At 44.9% G+C, this 27,403-nt stretch overlaps 1 protein-coding gene across 1 annotated transcript in view; it reads left to right on the top strand.

Moving 5' to 3' along the window:
• The window catches only part of Cacna2d4 (calcium voltage-gated channel auxiliary subunit alpha2delta 4), a 114,220-nt gene that overhangs the window by 31,999 nt on the left and 54,818 nt on the right, over positions 1-27,403 (top strand). The window contains exons 9-18 of the mRNA XM_028753472.1: positions 62-136; positions 533-622; positions 727-840; positions 1,128-1,206; positions 3,527-3,660; positions 6,213-6,290; positions 6,959-7,039; positions 7,343-7,417; positions 10,824-10,910; positions 11,407-11,478. Of these exons, the coding sequence (XP_028609305.1) occupies positions 62-136; positions 533-622; positions 727-840; positions 1,128-1,206; positions 3,527-3,660; positions 6,213-6,290; positions 6,959-7,039; positions 7,343-7,417; positions 10,824-10,910; positions 11,407-11,478 (885 nt within the window). The remainder of the gene's footprint in view (positions 1-61; positions 137-532; positions 623-726; positions 841-1,127; positions 1,207-3,526; positions 3,661-6,212; positions 6,291-6,958; positions 7,040-7,342; positions 7,418-10,823; positions 10,911-11,406; positions 11,479-27,403) is intronic.

Below are 27,403 nucleotides of genomic sequence, written 5' to 3'. Positions count from 1 at the left end.
CTCTCTCTCTCTCTCTCTCTCTCTCTCTCTCTCTCTCTCTCTCTCTCACTGTGGCTTGCAGTACAATGACTATGTCCACTACATCGAGCCCTGTTTCAAAGGCATCCTCGTCCAAGCCGATCGAGACAACCGAGAGGTGCGTATCCACCACAGCCAACGCTCCCATCAGGGTTAGGGAAGGTATCTGTGAAGACTGCTATACAGTGCCCTGCCCCCACCCATGGCCCCTGGGAAGAGCAAAGCAAATCGGAGGTTACCCTGGACTGTACACCCTCTAGTTAGCCAAATCCTTGGCACTGCCTCTTAGGAGGAGATAGAATCGGCACCACGCCTTCCACATTTGGTTCATCTTTGGGCATTTGAGAAACATGGACTCAGGTGGTTGGCTGCCCCTGTGGAGCTAGGGTCTTGCAGCCAGGCACTGACAACACGTCTAAGCAGCCTCCCCAGTTAGGAGCAGAGATGAGGATTCCTGGACCCACTTGACCGTCTGCGCCCCATCTTCTATTCACCTCCACCCCCGCCCTGACAGCATTTCAAGCAGTTGGTGGATGAGCTGATAGTCAAAGGCGTGGGTATCGTGAGTCAAGCTCTCGTTGAAGCTTTCCAGATCCTGAAGCAGGTTCCGACTGCTGGCAGAGCCTGGGGGGCAGGGGGGCGTAGAGGGTGGCCATATTGCAACTGCAGGTTGTGGCCTGTGATGACAGCCTCATTCCTATTCCCCAGTTCCAAGAGTCCAAACAAGGAAGTCTCTGCAACCAGGCCATCATGCTTATCACCGATGGGGCCGTGGAAGACTATGAGCCCGTGTTTGAGACCTACAACTGGCCAGACCGCAAGGTGACTGACTCCTGCTGGGAAAGCAGGAGAAAGGGGGGTCTCCTGATGCCAAGGGAGTGTTCCCCTGAATCACAGTAGTCTTCTGTATAGCACAACCCCAAATTTAAAGTTCTTTCCCATTAAACTTGTTCATCAGTTCCCATATGTTCTAACTGGGTATCCCAAAGTTACAGCAACCTGGGCCCAGGATGCAAAACTGGAGAACCCAGAACGGAGACATGCATGTGAGCCCTTCATAAATGACCCTGCTGCTGCCTGCAGCTGCTAAGCCCGTGTCTTTTGGACAGGTCCGAGTTTTCACCTACCTTATTGGAAGAGAAGTGACTTTCGCTGACCGCCTAAAGTGGATCGCCTGCAACAATAAAGGTAAATGACTTTGCAAAGCATTTTGCAGTCCACATGGAGACAGAAGGACAGAGGTACTGAGGGCCAGGCTGCTGGCCAGAGGCCTCTTCAGGAGCAGTACAGTGCAGTCTGTACCCCACTGTTCAGAGAAAGAGAGGGCAGATTTCTCTGAAGCTGGAGCAGACAGTCCATCAACCCAGCAGGGACTCCAGGCTTATAGTCCTCCGAGATGCAAATCAGAGGCCACTTACACAAGAGAACTGTCTCCTCAAACAAAGCCTTGTACAAATACACAGCACAGAAGACAGGGTGGAAGGCAAGAAGGGACCCACAATCTCAATGTCAGCTCTCTTAGGCCCCGCCTTCATTCCTACTGTGGCAAATGAAGGCATTGACTCTGTTCAAAGACAAACGCAGGGCATCACCATTTCTTGCACACATTGGGGAAACGTGTGTGTCTGTGTGTGTGTCTGTGTCTGTGTGTCTGTGTCTGTGTGTATATCTGTGTGTGTATGTCTGTGTGTGTGTGTGTATGTGTGTGTGTGTGGTGTGTGTGTCTGTGTCTGTGTGTCTGTGTGTGTCTGTGTATGTGTGTCTGTGTGTCTGTGTGTGTGTATATCTGTCTGTGTATGTCTGTGTATGTGTGTATGCGTGTGTGTGGGGTGTGTGTGTGTGTGTGTGTGTGTGTGTGTAGGCCAGAGGATGTCGGGCGTTTTTCCTCAGGAGAGGCCATTCCTCTGTTTTTTTTGAAGCAGGATTTTTCTTACCAGCTGAGCTAGACTGGTAAGAGAAATCCATCTCTGCCTCCCCAGCATTGGATTATAAGGGCAAGCCAGCACACCCAGCTTTTTAAAACATGGATTCTATTGGTGAGACTCGGGTCTTAATGCTGGGCAGGTGCTTTACTGACTGAATTATTACTCCAGCCCCCTTTATGCTTTATTTCCCCCTATTTATTACTTGATTGATTTGTTTTTCTGAGGGAGATTAATTTTTTTATCTTTACATTTACTTATTCTTTGTGCATGTGTATGTATGCATCCCATTTGTGCATGTGCCCAGTCACATACATGTGAGGGTCAGAGAACAACCTGCAGAAGTCAGTTCTCTCCTTCAGTCTTGCAGGTTCCAGGATTGAACCTACTAGGTTGTCAGACTTCTCAGCAAGTGCCCCTACCCACTGAGCCATCTTGCCAACCTTATTTGTTAGTTTTGCAAGACAGGCTACTGCTAGAAAGCCCAAAAGGACTACAAGTCACGGTGATCCTCCTGCCTCAGCCTCCCAAGTACTGGCATCACATGTACAAATTACCACACTCAACAAGTCAGCACTTTTGCTGGAATAATATTTTTTGTGTACCAAGAGTTCTCTTCTATCTGGGATCAGAACCCATGACCTAGGCTTACAGTGCAGTTCTATTGATTCAACAAAAATTTACTGTGCCTGTACTTTGTACCCTGTGCTGTTCGAAGGCTGTGGCTCAAGGGCGATGGGACAAATGGGTCAGTCTTGACCTTGGTGTAGCCAGCATGTGACCCTCGGTTCCAGTATGACTTGAATGTGTCATGATAGCACCAAGGCACACGCTGGACAGGGTGCAGGCTGGGCAGGGTGCAGGCTGGACAGGGTGCAGGCTGGGCAGGGTGCAGGCTGGACAGGGTGCAGGCTGGACAGGGTGCAGGCTGGGCAGGGTTAAGGGACCAGTAGGAAAGACATTTTCCTAGTTGGGGGAGTTCAAGGAAGGGTCTTTCACATCGAGGGACTAGCATGCTCTGGGCATGAGGCGTGGTAGAACGCAAAGCTGTCCCATTTTGCTGGCATGTAGGACAAATGGCTGGGGGAGGTGGTGGGCAATGAGACCGAAAGCTTCTAAACCATGCACGGCCTCATGAGCCAGGTGCCCTTCTCAATAGTGCTGCTTTTCAATTTATCCTGAAAAGAATAAAACAGACTGCTCCATAGCCTGAGGAAGGCTGACGAGGAGGGAAACTGGGAGCTGTGGACACAGGAGGGCAAGAGCTGCCATCTTGTTGGAGTCTCCAAACCGATTCTCACAGAGCATAACACGGCGAGATTTGTTGGTGGGCATCATGGCTGCAGCTGAAGCCCCTGCTGTTGTTTAGGGGGAATGTTAGCAATGGAAGGTTCCCCCAAGATCTTCCAAGCTGGAGCAGAGAAGGCCTTTCTTTGTCTTGTACTAGGAGACAAGGCGTCGTCTCCAGGAAGGGGAGAGGCCCAGCTAGGAGCACCCAGAAGCTGGGAGTGCGAATGGGCCATACAGAGGGACCACATAGAGCTTGTCCTTTGTATCCCATGGTCACAGAGCCTTGCCCTCTCCAGGCTATTACACACAGATCTCCACACTGGCTGACGCGCAGGAGAACGTGATGGAGTACCTGCATGTGCTTAGCCGTCCCATGGTCATCAACCACGACCACGACATCATCTGGACAGAGGCTTATATGGACAGCCGGGTGCGCACGATGATGGGCAGGGAGGCCAGAGTTAAGGGGAGGAGGAGGAGCAAGAGGTGATGTCTTGGTCTGGAGAGCTCAATATTGTGCCTCCATAGAAGGAGTCACCAAGTGTGATCAAAAGCCTCCCATCACCCCCTTCCCCTCACAGCCCTCAGCCTAACCACTCTGTGTCCACCCGCCCCAGAGGCCTAGCTCTCTGCACAGCAGACACCCCACCCCTCTGTTTCTCTCCACTCCGCATTACCCGTTTACCCGCCAAATTGTCCTCTCCCACCAGCCATAGGAAGAAAAGATTCACACCAGTGGTTCACCATTCTGTAGCTCCGTCCTGGGGCTTCCTGCATTTCACAGGCTAGAAGAGGCGATGTCTTATGCAGAGGAATAAAAATATCCAAGCTAGGAGGAAGACCTTCTGCCTCTTCCCAGATCGCACCTGTGTGTAGCCACCTGCCTTGTGATAGTATACGAACTAGGATTAAGACCTGACAACAGTGGCTTAAATAAGACCACGGCAGGAAGAAGCACAGAGGTCTAGTGCACAGGAACCTAGGCTCCTTCCTGCAGCTACATTTACTCCCCCAGCCAAGCCCCATCTTCCTGCTTCTAGGGGCTAGTGTGGGCGATCCTGCTTAGCCCCTGAAAGGAGACCACTCAGGAGTCCTCCTGGTTCACACACCCACTTAGTTCCTACTGACCTCAAACCCGTGCTGCTTCCCAAGTTACCGAGGTGACTGAGAAAACACCCTTCCAGCTTCCTTTTCTGTACTCTATGTAAGAACAAGGGCACACCTACTCTAGCATGTAACCGTAGCTATAAGCCATCTTGCCAAGCTAGAGCCAAAAGCCTCAGGAATCCATTCTAAAGTTCCTTCAATACATCTGACCAGCTGGAGTGGGCTCTTCCCGGAAGCCTTGCCCAGGAGACCCCATCTGTCCCACACTGATGGCCACTCCCTGAGCTGAGATCACATGGAAGAGCCTTCCACATCTGTTGTCCCTTCAATTGTCCGGGTACTCATCAGTCACGGGCCATCTGACCCTGGTTGGAAGAATGGGAGGGGAAGGGAGAGGCAAGAAGAGAGAGGCTGAGACCTGCTTTGTTACGGCCTTGACATCCCCACATTGTGCGCTTACACTCATCCCTTCTTACTTTCTCCTCCTCTCTCCATCCATGCCTCCTGCCCCCAGCCCAGCATGTGCTCCCTGGGCCTCTCTCTCCCATGTGCATAGTAAGGTCACACTGAGGACCCAGCAGAAGGAAGTTTGAGAGGAAACTGGGCCATGGACAGTGGTGGCCACACCTAGGTAGCAGCCGGGCTTGAGCCTAGCAGAGGAAGTAGGAAGGAGGGGACAGTGACAGAGACAAAGCCTTGCTTCACTAAGCCACTGTGCAAATGATTTCAGGCCGTTCCTGTCAGCCATACTGAGGTACTTCACACTCAGCATGGCCTCCCAGGATCTGTTTTTGTCCTTGCCTGGAGACAAAGGCACAGTTTTATCTTTACTTTAAAAAAAAAATGACCTCTGTCTCCTCAGTTAAAGCCTCTAGTATCACATCTCCAAGTCTCCCCTTACCTGTCCTCTGCCGTGTCAACATCCCTGATAACCAGGCCCACGTGCAGATGCCTGGACGCTTCAGGTTAAGGACAGTGGTCCACTGGGAGAACAGGCACCCTTTTCCCGTAGCATGATCCAGAGCCAAGGACACAGGACAGCTCACTCTACCATGAGATGAGTCCTAAGGGAGAGAAGGAGGCCGGGCTAAGGCTTGGCTACAGCTCCCCTGAAGATGCTGCCCTGGCTTGGAGAGCCACAGCTCCTCGGGGCCCTAGAGTCTGGGAAGACTGGACCTAGAATAAAGGAGGTGCCAGTGCAGTCGATGCAGGGAAAGCCTTGTTTCCCAGCTCCATGCTGAGAAGATTCAAAGCTGCCTCTGATCCAGGGAGGTCTGTTATATAAACAACGGCCTTCAGACAATCTGAGCAACAGGCAGCTTGCACAGAGTGCTTGCTTCTACTTGGTGTTATTGTCGTCTTCGTTATAATAGAGGCACGTGTCCAGGCCCCCGAGGTAGCAGGGGAGTCCCTTCCTGATTTGGTTCTGGTTCTGTCTTCTGAGTGGACAGAGCTAGGGGTCTGCCGTGTGTGTTCGGGGTGACCTCCATGCCCTGCCCTCAGGCCGTTGCTCCTTACTCACGTCTGTATGTCTGAGTGGCTGTGCAGAAATGTCTCCCTTTCTGTTCACTGGCCTGGCCATGTGGCGCAATAATCTCAGGTCCACTTTAGAGGCTTCTGGAAAAAGCTGTGCTGTGCTGTACTCTGTTTGCTGGGCTTGGGCTCATCCTTGGTCTGCCCACATGAGACTGCTTTTGCTGAATCTCCTCCCAGCTCCCCCAGCCTCCCCCTGGCACTCCTGCTCACTCCCCTTAGCATCCCCTCCTCCCATCAGCTAAGGGAGTGCTAAGTGGGGTTCCCACACTGCCTGAATGAGGAACCAGCAGACACCTAGGCCAACTCCTCCTCTGACCTCTGCCCTCTCCTCCCCAACAGCTCTTCACCTCAGAGGCCCAAAGCCTGATGCTCCTCACCACAGTGGCCATGCCAGTCTTCAGCAAAAAGAACGAAACAGTAAGTGGCCCTTCCCTATGCCACAACATGGAGTTCAACCCACTGAGCTTCACAGCCAACTGCAAGTGTTGGATGCAGATTTCCAAGTCCAGTCCTGAGCCAGCTATGGAAGAACCTTCTGGCCAACTATGGGACTGTTGTCCGTGCTTCCCCTCAAGCTCCTGCAAGCTTGTTGGGGGTGGGGCAGCCCCTGCTTTGTTCTTGAGATAGAAGGCTATGGGGTCTTCTGCTCGCCTTCCAGGTTAATCGCACTTACCTAGCCAAAGTGGGTAGACTCTTCCTTGTACGTGAAGGCCTCTAGTGAGGGGCTTTCTAGAGCTTTTCATTGTTGGGTGAGAAACACTTCCCTATGGGTCACTTGTGCATAGAGGCTACATAAGTTATGGTCCTTTTATTTCTTCCTCTGACTTGAATATTAATATTTCACTTAGCTTTGTATTTCATTTAAATGTTACCACTTAAATATTAATACAGGGTATTAATCTCCTTAACAGCTGAGCGGGGCCCTGGGGCCCCATCTGACTGTCTGCATTGTTATTTGGGGGAACTCAGCCTATGGTCTAACTGCAAAGGAAGATCAGTAAATGCTTCCTTTTCTAGGCTTCAGGGAGACCCAGAGTCTAGTCTGTGAAGCCTGGTTTTTCTGACCCTTGCACTGTTCCTTCTAGAGGTCCCACGGCATTCTCCTGGGTGTGGTGGGCTCTGACGTGACCCTAAGGGAGCTCATGAAGCTGGCACCCCGATATAAGGTGAGCGGTAGAGGGATCCCTAGGGAATGTTGTCTAAGCCACAGCTCTCCATTGCTGGGACAAAAGTCAGCTTAAAGGGAGGAAAGATTTATTTGGCCTCACAGTTTCACAGTTTCGTGGCTTCTGTCCCTGGTTGCTTAACCAGAAACCGGAAGGTGGAAGTGTGATGCTGGCTTTGATCCCTATTTAAAACTTGCAGCTGTTTTCAATGATGCCTTTCCCTTCTCCCCCCACAACCCCCCACCCCCCACCCCCGCCTAGCCATCCAACATGTCTAATGCCCTCAACCCTTGACCTTGGCAGCTTGGGGTGCATGGATATGCCTTTTTGAACACTAACAATGGCTACATCCTGTCTCATCCTGACCTCCGACCTTTGGTAAGTACAGCCCTGAGATTCTAACAATATGAGAGTTGGGGACAGTTCACAACAAATGACTAAAATTCCTCGGATCATACAAGAGGAAAATTCACGTCATTATACTTGTTTCTAAATTATTATCTAGGAGGAGGCACAGGGCAAAAAAACACATGGAATGATTGGTGAACAGACCGGAGAGCAGGTGATACAGGCTGGGCTTGTGAGGATGGAGTCCTGCAGGACAGCCAAGTTTCCATTATTGTAGTAAAACATCTGCAATCGAAAATTTATAAAGAACTATTTCAGTCCATAGCTGGTTGAGCCTATTGCTTTATGCTCTGGTGGGGTACATGCAGCACGGCATGCATGTGTGGGAGCATGGGACAGAATGAACCCATTGATCCCAGGAACACAATGAGAAAGAGACTCCGGTTTTATAACCCTCCTTACGGACATTAAACCTCTCGCTAGGCTTTTCCTCTCCACACATTCTAGCTTTTTCCAACAGTGCCGAGCTGGAACCTAGCCGTCTATGAAGAAGCCTTTGAAAGTTGTGTAAGAGTCAAACCATGAGGGAGAGGTGGCTCAGCAGCTAAGAGCACCTGAGTTCAGTCCCCAGAATCCTCTTCAGCCAGCTCATAACTCTCTTTAACTCCAGTCCCAGGGGATCGGATGCCGCTGGTCTCCATGGGGACCTGCATTCATATCTACATACCCACAAATACACACATACACTTGATTCGAAATCAAATAAATCTTTCTAAAGCCTAATCACTGCAGGCATTTATCATAAGCCCTCACTGTCTCGGTGACTCCACCCCTCCTACAATCTGACAGATGGATCACCAGAGCCCCAGAGGCCCAGGAAGGAATGTGAACAATGAGTTCACAACAAAAATAGCAAGGTCCTCTTGAAAGGGCACTGAAGGCTCCCCGAGTGTGCCTTCCATGCTGCCTAGGACCCCTGTCCCCTTCTGACTCTATCCAGGGGCTGTGGGTATTTTCACGAGTTTGCCCAAATACCTGGTATCTGAATACTCAACGTCCGGGGAATGGCCCTGTCCACAGTGGCAATGGTCACATTGCTGGTGTGAGGCTAAAGGGGTAAGAGAGTAGTGCATTTGAAGGCCTGGAGGTATCTTAAACCTACTCCCCTTCTGTCTTCTGAGGAACCCCAAGAAGCTTGGATAGCAGAATTTACAAAGGGGCTTCTCTGCCTCAAGAGTCATTTGGGGAGACAAGCTGAACTAAGTCTCATAGCAGTTAGCTCAAGTGGATACAGACTCTCCTAAGACGTTTGACTGAACCACTCAAGTCAAATGGTAGGGCTCAGATGGGAGACACATTGGTCTATCCCCACTGCCTTCCCAATTCAGACTCAGCAGGGCATTTATCTGAACCCATAATGGACAGTCTTATACTAATAGGTTCTTGGACCAGTGCTATCAAGTGACTCACAGTAAGAGAACATGTAGGTTGATCCCAGAGTTGATATATAGAATTCAGGGACATATAGAATTCAGGGACATATAGAATTCAGGGACATATAGAATTCAGGGACATATAGAATTCAGGGACATATAGAATTAAGAGACATGAATCAGAAACCCACCTGCCAGCATCCATCTAGGTAATTCACATGAATAATGCTTTCACTGACCAGCTCATATTACGGACCTACTGTGTGCCTGACATTATCGTGCCAGTAAGAGTGCTGTAAACAGAAGAACATAGCTAATCAAAATCTAATGTGTGAAGGCACATAAGCCCTATGAACTGCTTACCATAGGACACAGTGGGGCTTGCCAAGAGTACTGTGTAAGGAAGGTGTTATCAGGGAAGCAACTGGTGAAATTTCAGAAAGCAAAATACTAGAGAATATTCCTAGCAATAAAATAAGAAAGGTCAAGAGACCTGCTGGGGGGCCTAAAAACCTTTCTATGTCAATGTCCCCAACCAAATGGAATCGTATGTTTATTCTGAGAGGCTAAGAATGGGCTACGATCTGTGAGGTGGAGCTGAGTCTTAGGAAATGACACTGGAATATTGTCAGAGAGACAGCTCAGGTAGAGGAAGACAGAGCAGCCCTGATGACCCTGAACCTCAGGAAGGCTGAGCATTGTGTGGACCACAGGTAAGGAGGCGAGCAGAGCAGGGACAGTGGAGTGACATCAGCACTACAATCAGGGGAGAAAAAAAATAAAACCCAAGTAAATGAAACAACCAGCAGAAATAAGATACACAACGACAGTGACTTCAACCCCCAAACATCTACTGGGGTCGCGTTTACTGAAGTAGATGGTGCTATTTTTAATATACTCTGGTGATAAACCCCCTCTTTCCTTTATTGATAGCACTACCAAACTAAACCAGGGAAGTACCATGGGCGTATTTACAGATAACATGATGCTATCTGCCAGGGAGAGAGCGAGAGAGAGCAAAAGAGTAAGAGAGGGAGAGAGAGGGAGGAAGAACAAGAGAATGATTCCGCTCGGAGAGTTAGTTCAGGGATCTGTGTCACATTTCGGAGACAGGTAGTTATTAAGCCCTGAAGTTCTGCACTTGGGTCTGACCAATTTAAAAAAAAAAATCTATCAAGATGAGAAGCTTCTGCAGATGCCTTAAAATCTGGAGGAGAAAAATGATTGCTCATGAAACATTCTAAAATGATCATCTGAGATTAACAAGATGAAATACATGAGAAATAGGTGGGCGCTCTGCAAACTGAACACCCACGTGTGGGAGAGCGGCGCGTGGGAACGCTGAGGGGATTCGCCTGGCTGCTGGCTCCATCTGGGCAGCCTAGCTGGCCTGGCTGTCCGAGACAGGCAGAGCCCACAGTGCTTCAATTCACAAACCACACCTCTCTCGTCTCCTGGCCAGACTCCATGAGCAATATTGATCTCTTCCCTGACAACTCCATCTTCAGGGTGACATTGACAGAGCTGAGCATCTTCAGAGAGCTGAGGTATCTTCAGACTGGAGATGTTTAGCTGGAGACAGTCAAGTCTCACGAGTGACAAGAGTGAGCATCCATGCCCTGTCAGGAGGAGCACGTTCTAGGTGGTTCAGGATGAAAGCTGACAACAAGAAGTAAAAGTTAGGAGACAGATTTGAACTCCACAGGAGGGAGAACTTTCTAGTAATCAGAGCTGTCCAAACTGTGACAAGCTGTCTCACAAAATGGGGAGATCCCTGGCATGAGAAATGTGCACACATGCACACACCAGGAGGCTCAGAGACCATCTGTGACACACATTGGTCATGAAAGCTTTGCATTGAGTAAACGTTTGGCCTGGCTCATCCTGGGAGATTATGGGAATGCTTTGATTTTATGAGGGTACTTGGAAGATTTTAAAGAAGAGGGAAGGGGAACAGGGTGCATGCTAACCCCACCTTTTCTATCCTGTCTGTCCCACTCCAGTACAGAGAAGGCAAGAAGCTGAAACCCAAGCCCAACTACAACAGCGTGGACCTCTCGGAAGTGGAGTGGGAGGACCAAGCTGAAATTGTGAGTGGGAAACGAGGGAGTGAGAAGCTTTTCCCCCAGGTAGCACTGTAGGGGGCAGCACCGGGTGTCTCGGGAGTGCTGAGGCCACTGGGCAGCTCCGGAACAGAGCAGTTGGGTTCTGTCCCTATGATTCTTTCAGCAGCTGTGGATATTGAGCCATGACTCTGGCACCACAGGTTACTGAGACAGGCTGAGCATGTGCCTATAAGCCCAGCATGGTTTCAGGGTTGTACTTAACTTCTAGTCTCCATACCACATCCTAGAGATGATTATATCTCAACAATACAACCCTATATTCCAGAGCATCCATCCCTCAGAGCTGCCTCAGTGGAAGCCCACAACTGTGAGCCAGTGGCACCTAGACCCAGGTCCATCTTCCCTCCTAGAAGTCTGCTCAGAGGCAAAGGGAAGAGCCAGTGTCCTAGGAATCCTAAACCATGGTCAAAGCCCAAATCCAGGTAAATAGGCACCAATTCCCTCTTCTTTCCTCTTAAAGCTGAGGACCGCCATGATCAATGGGGAAACGGGGTCTCACTCCATGGACGTGAAGGTGCCACTGGACAAAGGGGTAAGAAGCTAGTGACAGTGCCCATGACATCCAGTCAGGCAGCACTGAGTCTGGACTTGGACTTCACTGTGGCCTGGGGTTGTGAGGGGAAACGGAAAGCCGTGGGCTAGAAAGTGCTCTGTTGATCTCTCTGGTGCCCCATTCTTTAGAGACCCTGAGTGTGGAGTCTGCCCAGGTCACAGACAGCTCTTCCTTCTTCCCTCTGCTGCCTGTTGTTTGGGCCTTTGGTTGTTTATGAGAGAAAGGGAGAAAGTGACAGTTAATTTTGCAAACTGCCAGAAGCTCTGCTAGAATGTGTCACATGGGGAAAGGTTGGGAATATTCACTCCTCCCTTAAGCTGATTTTCATACAAACACTGAGAAGGGAAACAAATACCCTTGCTACAGAGAATCAAAACCGGAAACCCCCTGCTGTCTCTACAGACCTGTGTGTCATTAGAAAACACCATCTCATCGCCTCACTCAAATGATTCTGACGCATCCTCTGAATTCACACCGTCCCTTGACATATTAACAAATGTCACCTCCTCCTGTACAGCCACCCCCACCGCCTCCTTCATTACCCACCTGCCTCTGCTCAAAGAACACAGCATCTGTCTGCAGCAATTAGACCTGAGTCCTTGCCTGTACACAGATCTCCTCAGACTCCTGCGGCGACCCAGCCACCAATATATAGAACCTAGCATTAGAAACCTCATGTGCACATGCCCACTTAGCAGCCAGGGCAGCTGTGCTGTGGCCGTCAATCACACTGGCACACACAGTGGGTGGAGTTTGCTCTCACCCTTCTCTCAAAGCATCTCCAGACCTTCTCAACATCACCAGAGTCCTAACCAGAACAGCAGACTGAACTTGTACAGAAACTTCCTCCTGCCTGGGAAATTTGCTCATTGCTGCTAATAAGCCATTTCAGTGAATCAAGACTTACTCAAACATGAGTGCATCAAAGAAACAGAATGCTGGTGGCAATGGCAGCTTCCATGCTGGCTTCATAGCACACAGTTGCCGAGTCTTCCTACAGCTAATAGCACTGATAATGACAGTCAGATTTCTCAGAGGTGGGGCTGTACAGATGCCCGTTTATTCAGCAGACCTACAAGGCAGGTTCCTGACTGTCTGCATCTTTCAGATGGAGACATCCAGAAAAGCCAGAGATGAGTCTAGGATCGCAGCAAATCACAAATTTTAGGCTGCAGGCTTTTGAGATCTGTATATTCACAACGACAGTCTTAAAGACTCCCAATTGTCTGGAAAAAAAGACATTTCATTTATTTATAAGATTAAATTGTGGAGTAGCATGTTTCCTTATGGCCATTTCCTACATACTTACTTTTAATTAGCCCTCCCCAGTCACCCTCCCCCACCTTCCCATCCCCCATCCTTGGTTCACTTCCACATTTGCATTATATTTGTTCTATTACCCTCCCTACCTCTCTCTCTTAAAGTCTCTTTTGCCCTTTCATGTGCTCCTTTCTGGTTTCCTAGCCTCTACACACACTTGGTCATATATGCATACATATATGCATGTGTGTATGCATTATTATATATAGTTATATAATATATGTTTAATATATTATATTGTATATAATTCTGTGTATTATATATGTATTATATATGTGTGTATATATTTATAATTAGAAGCAAGGGCTCACATGTGATAGAAAACAAACAGCATTTTTTTTCCTGAACTTGTCATACTCAGTGTATTTTCCAGTTCCATCCTGCCCCTTGTTGTCCAGTTCTCTTTCTCCCCCGAGACCTTCCCCCCATCTGCTTCATGTCACATGTATTCCCTGATCTTCTTTTCCTCCCTCCTCTACCATGTTACCCCTCCCTTCAGTATTCCCTTTAAAGTTTCATAACCTCCGCATGTGGATACATAAATACTCACAGACACACACCCATATGTCATTTTAAATCTAGATCTCACATATGGGTGAGCACATAGAGCATTTGTCTTTATTAGTCTGGCTTATTTCACTTAACATAATGATCTCCAGTTCCATCCATCCTCCTGCAAATGTTCTGATTTCCTTTTTCTTTAAGGAGTTCTAAAATTCCTCTCTCTGTGTGTGTGTGTGTGTGTGTGTGTGTGTGTGTGTGTGTGTGTGTTACTTCTGTTTTGAAATCTGTTGATGGACATCTGTAGTAACAAGTTTTGAGAATTCTGAAATTTTGGTTTCTTTAAAAACCACAGAGGTATTATAAGGATATGTTTTCATCCTAATTGCATGTGTGGGATGGATCGGGAGCTGCTTTGCAGCAACTGACTATGACTTGCTTCATGCTCTAACTGAGGCATGGTTTTGACGTTTGGAATTCTGGAAATCTTTCAGAGGGTATATAAATGCTAGAGCCCCAAATAGGTGGGGTTAGTGGTTAGTGTTCATTCAGAGATGTTGGCTGTGTTTGTTAGTACTTGCGCTCAAAGAAGAAACAAGAAGAAAGAAATTAGACTCAAGGATCTGTCTCTCTCTCTCTCTCTATCTATCTATCTATCTATCTATCTCTATCTATCTCTCTCTCTCTTTCTCTCTCTCTCTATCTCTCTCTCTCTATCTCTATCTCTATCTCTATCTCTATCTCTATCTCTATCTCTATCTCTACCTCTACCTCTATCTCTATCTCCTCTGTATCCTTGTTTCTCTCCTATCTAGTGTTAAGGGGTGAAATGGGGAGATAAAGAGTGGTAAAAAAAAAAAAAAAAAAAACCACGAAGTACCAAAGACCAGCAACAGACATCTAGGCTGGTTTATTTAGCTATTGTGAACAGAACAGCAGTAAACAAGGAAGGACAAGGTCCATGTGATATGTTAACATAGATTCCTTCAGGCACACACCCTAGCTAGTATGACTGGGTCATGTGGCAGTCTATGTTTTGAGAAACTGCTAATCTCCATAGCGACTATACAAGTTTACATTTCCACTGGCAATGTATAACGGTTTCAGTGTTTGGTTTTGTGGTTCTTTACATGGTCTAGAAATTAATTCCCTGATTGATTTGTTCCCACTCTGTAGGCTGTCTCTTCCTGCTAGAGACAGCATCCTTTGCCATGCATAGGCTTTTAACTCATGTGATCCCATTTGTCAAGTCTTAGGAGTCCTTCCTCTGTCTGTATCCTGAAGTGTTTCCCCTGTTTCTTCCAGAAGCTCCTAAGTGTTAGATGCTATAGTAAAGGTCTTGGTTTGCTTTAATTGACTGTTGAGCTAGGTCAGCTACATGAACCTAATTCCATTAACTTGTATCCAGAAACCCAGTTTCCTGGCACCTGTGTCGAAGTCTGTCTTCTCCTCGATGTATGTTTTGATGCCTTCGTCAGACATTAGGTGCCTGTGTGAATTGGTCTGTAGATTCTCTATTCTGTTCCACTAACCTACAGGTCTGTGTTTGTGCCAATACCATGCTGGTTTGTTACTATAAGTATGTAATATAAGTTGAGATCAGGAATTATGATACCTCCAGCATAATTCTTTCTGCTAAGCATTGTTTGGATTATCAAGGTCACATCAGTTAAGATTCTCTAGTGGAACAGAACTGATAGAAAGAATATATATGAGGCAGGTGGTGGTGGTGCACGCCTTTAATTCCAGCACTTGGGAGGCAGAGGCAGGCGGATTTCTGAGTTTGAGGCCAGCCTGGTCTACAGAGTGAGTTCCAGGACAGCCAGGGCTACACAGAGAAACCCTGTCTTGAAAAACGAAAGAAAGAAAGAAAGAAAGAAAGAAAGAAAGAAAGAAAGAAAGAAAGAAAGAAAGAAAGAAAGAGAGAAAGAAAGAAAGAAAGAATCTATATTATAAAATAAAATGGGTATCAGGCTTTGGGCCTTACAAGCTGTTCTCTGACTTCCACACACTGATTTGTAGAATGTGTTTGGAAGTTCTTTACATTTCTGGTTTTTTGGAACCGTCTGAACAGCACTACTCTTAGCTCTTCTTTGAGGGTTGGGTAAGACTTAGGTGGTGAATCCATCTGTCTTGGGCCTTTCTTTGTTGGGAGATTTTTCAAACCACTTCAATCTCATTGATTGCTGCAAGTATATTTAAGTTGCCTCTATCATGCTGACTTAAATTTGATTGATCATGTGTGTACAAAAATTTATCTCTTTCTTCTAAATTTCCTAGTTTACATTTTTTTTAGAATATGAGTTTTCAAAATATTCCTTAATGGTCCTCTGGATTTCATAGAATTATGCAGTAACTTCTGCTTTTTATCTAATTTTCTTAATTTGAGTCTTTTATCTGTTTTGGCTAAAGGCTTATCTTATTTATTTTTTCAAAATACCAAGTTTACTAAGTCTATACATTATTTTTTTAATTTCATTAATTTTTGTCATTATCTTTATTATTTCTTGCCATCTACTGCTTTTGGTTTGGATTCATTTTGTTTTTCTAAGACTTGAGGTACATCATTAGGTTATTTATTTCAAATCGTTTTGGCTTTTAAAGATACATTTATTTATTCATTTATTTATTTATTTAGTATGTGCATGTATGTGTGCATGTGTATGGTACATGCACACATACACACACACACACATCACAGAATGCGTGTAGAAATCAGAGGACAACTTGTGGGAGTCGGAGTTCTCATCTTATCTTTCACCGAGTGATTCCAGGGACGAAACTCAAGTCATCAGCCTTGGCAGTGAGCAACCCCACCCCTTGAGTGCTCTCAGTAGCATTTATTTTTTATTGTAAGCACACATAGCCATAAACTTTATCCTTATCCCAGGCGTTCTGGTAAGATCTGTTTGCATTCATTTGATTCTAAAATCAAATCCCCACACCAGGCCCAGTCTCTCTCTTTCTCTGCCTGCTGCCCATGGGTCAAGATGCAGCTCTTAGCTACGGCCCCAGCACTATCTCTGTCTGTCTGTGTGCTTCCACACTCCTGTGACAATGGACCAACCCTCTCAAGCTGCAAGCAAGCCCCCAATGCTTTCTTTTTTATGAGTTGCCTTGGTCTTGGTGTCTCTTCACAGCAATAGAACAGTGACTAAGACAATACTGAAGACTCGGCGATAGACGGAATACTCTCAAGCAGTAGAGGTCAAACATGACAGACCATTAACCAGCAGTATGCTAAATGGGTGGAAACTGAGGGCCTTTCCTCTCAATTCTGAAATGAAACAAGGTTCTCAAGTTCCTCTCTCTTATCTAATACAGTTCTCAACATTTTAGAACAGTAAAACATGAGAAAGATAAAAGGGCTAAAAATAAGAAAGAATCCAAATTATCTCTCTACGCAGACAGCATAATTGCATACTTAAAAAACACTATAGACTCCACCAGAAGATTCCTCGATCTAATAAACACTTTCATTAAAGTTCCAGGATGCAAATTCGACATACAAATATCAGTAGTTTTCTTAAATGCCAGCAGCAAACTTGGTGAGAAAGAAGTTAAGAAAAAAAAATCCCCTTCACAGTGTTTTCTGAAATTCAATTAAGTACCTAGGAATAAACCTAGCCAAGGAAGTGTAACCTATTGAGCGTAAGCTTTAGGGCACTGAAAAGAGAAATTGAAGACAATGGTAGGTAGTGGAAAGACCTTCCACACTTCTGGACTAATAGAGCTGGTGTTTTAAAAACGGCTGTGCCACCAAAAGTGATGTACAGACCCATTGCAGTAGCGAAATGCCAATAACATTTTCACAAAACTGGGGGGAAAATTCAAAATTTGTATGGAAATAAACACACACAAACAAAAAGCCACCAGCAGCTGAAGCAGTCCTAGGTAGAAAGGATGCTGATGTATATACCACAGTATCTTACTTCAAATGACACCATAGCCATAGTGACAAGATAGCATGGGAATGCCACCAAAACAGACATGTTCACCAAGCAAAGAGGGGGATCCATGAGTAAGCTCACACAGAAGTATTTGACAAAGGTGTCAGAAACATCCACTGGTGTGGGTGGGGGAAAGACAGCCTATGCAACAAGTGGTCTGGCAAAACTGGATATCTGCCTGAAAAAGAATAAAATGTGTTTATATCGTTTACATTGTGCAAAAATCAACTCAAAAATAGGTAAATATATTAATTTCAATCTTAAGCACTAAAAATGCCAGATACATCGGCATGTCACTGGAAAAATATCCATGCTCCTGTAAACAATCCCTAATGAAACCCATTCTGTCACCCCCACCAAAGGAAACAAGAAAGTGGAAGGGAGATGATTGGGAGAAGTGGGGTGATTAAGAGGCATGGGGAGGGGCACAGACAATGGTGGATGTCTTGGTTACTTTCTATTGCTGGGACCAAGGCAGCCTGTAAAAGGAAGATTTAATCGGCTTACAGTTCTGCAGCTGGACTCATGAATGCAGAGCAAAGGCGTGATGAAAGGTGGCTGGAAGAGCTCAATTTAAATCCACAAGCAGAAGGGAAGTGGGGAGGCTGGGAATGGCCTGAGCCTTTTGAAATCTTCAAGCTAACCTCCCAGTGACACACACCCAACAAGGCCACACCTCCAAATCCTTCCCAAACAGTTTCCAACTGAGGACCAAGTATTCATGCACCTACAGGGACCATTCTCACTCAGACGTGGGTAATGGGTGAACATGGTTGAAGTGTATTGTGAAAATGTCATAAGGAAACACACTATAGTATTAATCAATATATGCCAGTAAAATATTGTACAAGAAATTTGAGCAAATAAAAAGAGTCATCATATACCACTCCCCAAAAGACACAGGCATGGCAAGAACTATCTTTTTTTTCTTTTTGTTTTGTTTTGTTTGTTTTATTGAGATAGAATCTCTTCATGTAGTTCGGACTGTCCTGGAGCTTGCTATGTAGACCTGGCTGACCTCGAACTCAGATCCTCCTGATTGTGTCTCCCCAGTGCTGAGATTTAAACTGTGCCCCACCGTGCTCTGTTGCCAGTACCTTTCTTAACAGGAGCCAGTAGCACAGGAATAGCCCCAAGGATTGACTACCGGGGTTACATGAAAAGCTTCTGCAAAACGAAGGGAACTTGAACGGAGTGAACAGATGTCTCTCGAATGGGAGAAGTTTTTTTAGCTGTGCCTCAGATAGATGGTTAATAAGTAGAATACATTAAAAGCTGACAAAAATTAAACACCAACGGAACAGAACTACCAATCAACAAGTTGTCTGTGAAATGAATAGATGAGTCTCAAGAGAACACAACACAAAGTTCACGTTTGCATGGCAGAGGAAAGTTTCAATGTACATGTGTACTATGCTTTAACTAGCCAGGAGGACTAGGAGAGACGTGCACAGGGGGTGAAAGGAGATGTGTAATAGAACATGTGGGACATGAACGCAGGTAAGAGGGTGCCAGGAGTGGGAAGGCACAAGAGGAGAAGGAGGGATAACAAAAGTTTGCAGCCAGCCATGGTAGTGCATGCCTTTAGTTCCAGCATTCGGGAGGCAGAGGCAAGTGGATCTGTATGAGTTCAAGGCCAGCCTAGTCTCCATCAGGAGTTCCAATCAGCCAGGGCATACTTTGCAGTCTAATTAAAATTTTAAAATTTAAAACTGAAAAAGTGATTTATTGCTTTATTTATATCATATATAAAATTTTATATAACTGCTTTAGTTGTTTTGCTATTGAACTCTAACTTTATTGTGCTATGATGTGATAAAATATAAATGATTGTTTTGATTCTTTTATATTTAGTAAGACCCGATTTTTACCTTGAATGTGATGTATTTTAAAGAAAGTTCAATGGGCTGTTGAAAGGGATATGTATTCTGCATCTATTGGATGGAATATTCTGTATATATCTATAAGTACATTTGATTTGTTATGTGACTTAATTCTTGAGTTTTCTTTGTTAATTTTGAGTTTTGGGTGACCTAGCTAGAAATGAGAGTTGGGTATTAAAGTCACCAATTGTGATTTTATCACTCATTATCTGACTTTTTAGGTCCATTAGTGATAATTTGTGAAATTAAAAGTCCCTCTTTGGGGAATGTGTGTGTGTAATTAGTAAGGAAATGGAACCAGTCTATGTGTCTACCAACAGATGAATGGATAATGAAAACACTGTAATATACAAAGTGGAATTTCATTAATATTTGTGAAGACTTGTTCCACTTGCTAATATGTAGCAGATTTCTTTATCTCTTTAGACTAAGTTTGATTTGAAGTCTATATCAGATATCAGGACTACGCCAGTTTGGTGAGGGTTTCCATTCACTTGGCAGATTTTTTTCCTATCCCATAACTTTGAGTCTGATGTCTTTGCCAGTGAGATGTGTCTTTCAGAGACAACAGAAAGACAGATCTAGATTTTTAATCCACTCAGCAGTCTGGGTTTTGGTTGGTTGGTTGGTTGGTTGGTTGGTTGGTTGGTTGGTTGGTTGATTTTTCAAGACACAGTTTCTCTGTGTAACAACCCTGGCTATCCTAGAACTCACTCTGTAGACCAGGCTGACCTCGAATTCACAGAGATCTGCCTGCCTCTGTCTTCTGAACACTGAGATTAAAGACATATGCTGTCATACCTGACCAAGCAGCCTAGGATTGGTTTTGTTGGTGGTAGGGTTTTTTTGTTTTGTTTTGTTTGTTTATTTGTTATATTGCTAGCTTAGGGCATTCACATTGAAGGTTATTATTGAGAGATGTTTACTAATTCCTGTAATCTTCCCAGATTGTTTTTCTTGTTGGTGAATTGCCTTTATTTTCTTCCTTATTGGTATATTAGGAGTTTGCTGGTTCGCTGTGTTGTATGTCTGGGTTTCTTCCTGATTCTTCTTTATTTATTTCTTTCATAAAACATTCTTTTCTGTGTTCTCATTCTCATGACTGAAGCAGTCTCTCCTCTTCCCCCGTCTATAATATTCTTGTAAGTATCTCCTGCGTTGTTGGCTTGGTGATGTGAACTACTCAAGTTTGTGTTTGCCATGTTCTTACTTCTCATCAGTTTTCAAAGATCTCTATGCTAGACACAGCAATCTTAGCAGGACTTATTTACTTTCAGGACTTGAAGTACATTATTCCATCTTTTCCTGGCTTTGAGTTCTGCTAACAAGATGTCTAATGTTATTCTGACATTTCTCTCTTTGTTGAAGTATTGGATTGTTTTCTCTTACTGCTTTTATTAAATTTTATTTTTAATTATGTGTATGTGTACGGGTAGGTGCACAGAAGTGCATGTGTCCTAGGAAACCCAAAAGAGAGTTTGGGATCCCCTGGAACTGGAGTTACAGAGATTGTGAGCCAGCATGTGGGTGATGGGAATCAAACCCAAGCCCTCTACAACCACAGTAAGTGCCCTTAAGCATGGAGCCGCCTCTCCACCCTCCTCTCATGGGCTTTAATACTGTTTCTTTTGCTTTTCACTTTTGACTTCCTGTTATCATATGTCATGGTGAGGATATCCTCTGGCTGTGACTATTTGGGGTTCTAAATGCCTATTGTATTTGTGTGTCTGCGCCCTCTAAATCTTGGGGGTTCTGCTATAGTTCATTGAATATATTTTCTCTGCCTTTAGTGTTTACTCTCAGCTCTTTATTCTCGTGGAAATTCTTAGGTTTGGTCTCTTGAATATATCCCAGAGTTCTTGGAAGTTGTGACCATGTTCTTTTCTGTTCTTATTGATGTTTGAATGTGGTATTCTGTGTGATCTATTGATGCTGTTTTCCTCTGTGCTTTTTATTTGATTCATTCACTTTTTGGTTTCTAAAACCTCATCTCTCCATTCTCTCTTATCTTTCCCCTACCTTCACCAACATCCTTCCCTCACCATATTCCCCTCCCTCCTCCACCAAGTCTCCCATCTCCTGACCCCAACGAGTCCCCCTCCCCCACCTAGTCCCCCATTCCACTTTCATGGCTTTTTCACTCTTTTTGGTTTTGCTTTGTGACCCACTGCGTTTATCCTGGGTCACTCATGTGGGCATAGATGCAAACCTATCCACTGGAAGATGGGTGACTTTCTAGTGGCTACATCACAGAAAAGTTGTCTGCTCCCAGGAGCCACTTGGCTGCTCTTCTCCTGGGTGGGATGAGGACACATGAGCCCTTTCCCCTCCCCCTCTGTGAATGCTTGAATTTAGTCTTGTGCCGGCTCCACGCTCCACGTAGGAAACTGCAGCTTCTGTGAGTGCCAGAGCATAAATAACATGCTCTATTGTTTTAATCCGTTAAGTTCTCAGGTTTATTTTCTACCAAGTTTTGTGACTTCTCCTTTGATGATACTCTATGCCACAGTAGAAAACAAACCCACTCGCACATTCTTATTATCAAAAGGAGAATAAAAAGCTGCGTCTCAGCGAAATTTTACAGTTCAATGAGTTACACTATGTGGTGGCATCCCAGCACTGTGTGGGAACAGGAATGTTGACTCAGGGGAGGGGGAGGGGAGCCAGAACAGTGTGGGGAAGGTGCTCATGGCCAGCTGGGGTCCTCTCTTCCCTCGTGAGACAGATACTTGGATGCAGTCAGATGCCAGTTGCAGAACTAGAAGTCAAAAGCTGTAGAAGGCACAGCAGGGAGGAGAGACCTGAGCAGCCCCGGTCCTGCACACTTCAGTCTCATCCGAGTCGGCCTGTCTGTTCCACTCCAGAAGGAAAGAGTCCACAGTGGCAGGGAAGGAAAGCAACAGGCAAGGCTAGGCATGGCAGCTGGAACAGGAAACGATTGGTCACATTTTGTCTGCACCCAGGAAGCAGCAAGTGCTCTACCTGCCCCTAAGATGGCCTTCCTCTCCACTGTCCAGATCTTACACGCTTTCTGCCTTTTCTTACGAGTGTCTCTTGGAGGAGGAGGTGTGAGTGTCCTGTTGAAGGTCCAGCAGTTACATGCTCTCAGTTCCTTGACCCTGACCGCCTGTATTAACCACCATTCTCTGTAAAGAGAAGCATCTGTGATCTGAGTGTTAATAATACAATGAATAATGGGTGATGTAATCATCTATGACTACTTCCTGTTGACATTGGGGCGCTGTTATGAGGTGTAGGCCAAAAGCTGGAATGCTGGCCAAGTCAGGAAGAGCTGGTTGTTTCACTACTGTCCGGGTTGTGCCACCATCTGGGAATAAGAGTGTGTAGGCCCAGATGAGGCTGTGAGGCTGAGCCTGAGCACCGGTGGGTGATTGTTTTAAAGCTTTCCTGGATGCAGATTCTGAGGGAACACCTGGGAGTTAGGAGCAGAAGATAAAGTTCAGGAATTTTGGTGTTGTTGTTGTCTTGAGATAGGGTTTCTCTGTGTACCCTTGACCTTCCTAGAACTCACTCTGTTGAACAGGCTAGCATCTGCCCTCCGCCCTCTGCCCTCTGCCCTCTGCCCTCTGCCCTCTGCCCTCTCGCCTCTGCCTCCACCTCCTGAGTGCTGGGATTAAGATATGTGACATCACTGTCTAGCTTGTAAAATTGTTTTTTAAAAAAGATTTATTTATTTTATGTATATGAGTACACTGTTGCTGTCTTCAGACATACCAGAAGAGAGCGTCCAATCACATTACAGATGGTTGTGAGTACCATGTGGTTGCTGGGAATTGAACTCAGGACCTCTGAAAGAGCAGCCAGTGTTCTTACTCACTGAGCCATCTCTCCAATCCTAGAATATTTTTTTAAGGTGTATTCTTAGGGTTTTCTGAATTCCATTGGTATCTGTTGTGTCTCTCCTTTCAGGTCTAATTTTATTAAAGTGAGGTATCCTCTTTCATTCGTTCTTTTGGATAATTTGGCTGAGGGCTCGTCAGTCTTGTTTCTCTTCTCAATGAACCCACTCTTCATTTCCTCCACACCTTGCTTTGTTTTTGTTCTTTCTGAAACAGAATTTCATTATCTTCTGCCCTGATTTTAATTATTTCTCCACATCTACTGCTTGGAGTTTAGATTGTTCTTGTCTTTCCAAGTTTTTCAAGTACATCATTAAGTTATTACAGTTCTCTATTTGGGGTTGGAGGAGGAGAGGAAAGAGTTTATTTCATCTTATATCTTACAGTACATTATGGTAATAACTATAGTAATGGTAGTCAGGACAGGGAATCAAGCATGAACTTGGAGGCAGGCACTGAAGAAGAGGTCATGAAGGAATGGAATTACTGTCTTGTGCAGACAGATCTCTTATTCCAGCTGTTCAGGGATGGCACTTACAGTAGTAAATCATCAGTCAGGAAAATACTCACTGATCTTTTGCCTACTGGACAATCTGATGGAGACGTTTTCTCAACTGAACTTTGTTTTTTTAGTTTGACTCCTATTAGACAATATTTGATAAGGAGAGAGAGAGAGAGAGAGAGAGAGAGAGAGAGAGAGGGAGAGAGAGAGATTGATTTTTCTCAAAGAACCAGATCCTGATTTTGTTGATTCTTTGTATAGTTCCTTTTGTTTCTACTTGGTTGATTTCAGCCCTGGGTTTGATTATTTCCTGCCGTCTACTCCTCTTGAGAGTATTTGCTTCTTTTTGTTCTAGAGCTTTCAGGTGTGCTGTTATGCTGCTAGTGTATGCTCTCTCCAGTTTCTTTTTGGAGGCACTCAGCTGAGTTTTCCTCTTAGCATTCCTTTCCTTGTGTCCCATAGGATTGGGTATGTGCCTTCATTTTCATTATATTCTAAAAAGCCTTTAATTTCTTTATTTCTTCCTTGACCAAGTTATCATTGAGTAGAGCGTTGTTCAGCTTCCATGTGTATGTGGGCTTTCGGTTGTTTTTGTTGTTATTGAAGACCAGCCTTAGATATTAAGGTGATCTGATAGGATGCATGGGATTATTTCAATCTACTTGTTTCAGTTGAGGATGGTTTTGTGACTGGTTATATGGTCAGTTTTGGAGAAGGTACCATGAGGTGCTGAGAAGAAGGTATATTCTATAGATTTGTTAAAACTGTTTGTTCCGCCGGGCGGTGGTGGCGCACGCCTTTAATCCCAGCACTTGGGAGGCAGAGGCAGGCGGATTTCTGAGTTCGAGAGTTCGAGGCTAGCCTGGTCTACAGCGTGAGTTCCAGGACAGCCAGGGCTACACAGAGAAACCCTGTCTCGAAAAACCAAAAAAAAAAAAAAAAAAAAACTGTTTGTTCCATCACTTCTGTTAGTTTTACTGTGTCTCTGTTTAGTTTCTGTTTCCATGATCTGTCCATTGATGAAAGTGCGGTGTTAAAGTCTCCCACTATTACTGTGTGCAGTACAATGTGTGCTTTGAGCTTTAGTAAAGTTTCTTTTATGAATGTGTGTGCCCTTGCATTTGGAGCATAGATATTCAGAATTGAGAATTCTTCTTGATAGATTTTTCCTTTGATGAGTATGAAGTGTCTTTCCTTATCTTTTTTGATAACTTTTGGTTGGAAGTCAATTTTATTTGATATTAGAATGGCTACTCCAGCTTGTTTCTTGAGAGCATTTGCTTGGAAAATTCTTTTCCAGCTCTTTACTCTGAGGTAGTCCCCTGTCCTGGACACTGAGGTATGTTTCCTGTATGCAGCAAAATGCTGGGTCTTGTTTATGTATTCAGTCCATTAGTCTATGTCTTTTTATTGGGGAATTGAGTCCATTGATGTTAAGAGATATTAAGGAATAGTGATTGTTGCTTCCTGTTATTTTTGTTGTTAGAGGTGGAATTATCTTTGTGTGGCTATCTTCTTTTAGGTCTGTTGAAAGAAGATTACTTTCTTGCTTTTTCTAGGGTGTAGTTTCCCTCTTTGTATTGGAGTTTTCCATCTATTATCCTTTGTAGGGCTGGATTTGTGGAAAGATATTTTGTAAATTTGGTTTTGTCATGAAATATCTTGGTTTTTCCATCTATGGTAATTGAGAATTTTGTTGGATATAATCGCCTAGGCTGGTATTTGTGTTCTCTTAGGATCTGTATGATTTCTGTCCAGAATCTTCTAGCTAGCATAGTCTCTGGTGAGAAATCTGGTGTGATTCTGATAGATCTGCCTTTATATGTGACTTGTCCTTTTTCCCTTACTGCTTTTAATATTCTTTCTCTGTTTTGTGCATTTGTTGTTTTGACTATTATATGACGGGAGGAATTTCTTCTCTGGTTCAGTTTATTTAGAGTTCCGTAGACTTCTTGTATGTTTATGGGCACCTCGTTCTTTAGGTTAGGAGAGTTTTCTTCTATAATTTTGCTGAAGATATTTACTGGCCCTTTACATAGGGAATCTTCACTCTTTTCTATACCTATTATCCTTAGGTTTGGTCTTCCCATTGTGTCCTGGATTACCTGGATGTTTTGGGTTAGGAGCTTTTTGCATTTTGCATCTTCTTTGACTGTTGTGTCGATGTTTTCTATGGTATCTTCTGCACCTGAGATTCTCTCTTCTCTCTCTTGTTGGTGATGCTTGCATCTATGACTCCTGATCTTTTACCTAGGTTTTCTATCTCCAGGGTAGTCTCCCTCTGGGATTTCTTTATTGATTCTATTTCCATTTTTAGATCCAGGATGGTTTTGTTCAATTTCTTCACCTGTTTGGTTGTATTTTCCTGTAATTCTTTAAGGGACTGTTGTGTTTCCTTTTTAAGGACTTCTACCTGTTTACCTGTGTTCTCCTGTATTTCTTTAATGGAGTTACTTATGTCCTCCTTAAAGTCCTCTATCATCATCATGAGATGTGACTTTAAATCAGAGTCTTGCTTTTCTAGTGTGTTGGGGTGTCAAGGGCTCGCTGTGGTGGGAGAACTGGGTTCTGATGATGCCAAGTAGCCTTGGTTTCTGTTGCTTATGTTCTTGCCCTTGGTTATCTCTGGTGTTAGCTGGTCTTGCTGTCTCTGACTGTGGCTTGTCCCTCCTGCAAGCCTATGTGTCAGCACTCCTGGGAGACCAGTTCTCTCCAGGAGGAATTTGGGTATGAGAGCTATGGTACAGGGTCAGCTCCGGGGCACAGATGGAAACCTGAATTTTTCTGTCCCCCACTGTTCCTTGGTTCCTATGTCCTGATGACTCCGGGTGGGTCCTTCTTGGGTCAGGAATTTGATCAGGAGTGATGGTGTTACCTGTGTTCACAGGTGTACCAGCACTCCTGGGAGACCAGCTTTCTCCCAGCAGTATTTGGGTCTGGAGCGCTGTGTCATAGGATCAGCTCCAGGCAAAGACCTAGTCCTCTATTTTTTTATGCAGTTACTTAGTAAAACTTTGCCTTTAAGACATCCTTCCTTGTGTCCCATAGCTTTTGGTATGTGTGCTTTCCTTTTTATCCATCCTAGACTTTTTTACTTCTTACTTGGTTTCTTCAGTAATCTCTTCATCATTCAATAGTGTTTTGTTTCATACCCATGAGGTTTCTGTACTTTCTACACTATTGTTATTGATATTTATTTTATTGTGGTCACATACCATATAAGATGTTATTTCAATTTTCCTGTATTTGTTGAGATTTGCTTTGTTCTAATATGTAATCTGTCCTTGAGACTGCTTCGTGAACTGGCAAGAACGTGTATTCTTTAGTGTTCAGGTGAAATGTTCTGTACATGTTTAAGTCCATTTGACTTATGATGTTATTTAACTCCAGAGGTTTTTCTGATTAGTTTTTTCCCTAGATGACCTGTCTGTTGGTGATAATGAGGCACTGAAACCACCCACTATCGTTGTGTTGTAGCTAACCTGCCCTGTGGTTGGTTCCTGATCTTAGACCACCAGGGCAGCTTAATTTTTAATATTGACTTACAATCAAGATGGCCTCTGGCCTGCTGCCCACAACCCATATACAAGGACCAAATGGATCTCTGTTACCTACTCTCCACTGGAGGAATTACTGTCTCACCAAAGTCCACATCTGGGCTCACTGAGGGAGCTGTAGGCTCACTGGGGGGCTGTGGGCTCACTGTGGGGACTATGGGCTCACTGTCAGGCTGTGGGCATGCTTGAGGGCAAGGTTACCAACTTTCCTGAGGCTGACCCTTCCAGGCTGTGGTTTCTGTCCCCTCCCCAACCCCCACCTCTATGAGCTGCATGGCTGAGACTAAGTCCTGACTTCTCCATGTTCCCACCTCTTCTTTGATAGTCACTT

This window comes from Grammomys surdaster, unplaced genomic scaffold (genome assembly GCF_004785775.1).
Source record: "Grammomys surdaster isolate TR1022 unplaced genomic scaffold, NIH_TR_1.0 125950, whole genome shotgun sequence".
In the NCBI taxonomy this organism is placed as follows: domain Eukaryota; kingdom Metazoa; phylum Chordata; class Mammalia; order Rodentia; family Muridae; genus Grammomys; species Grammomys surdaster.
This window is presented reverse-complemented; position numbering and strand designations above follow the sequence as displayed.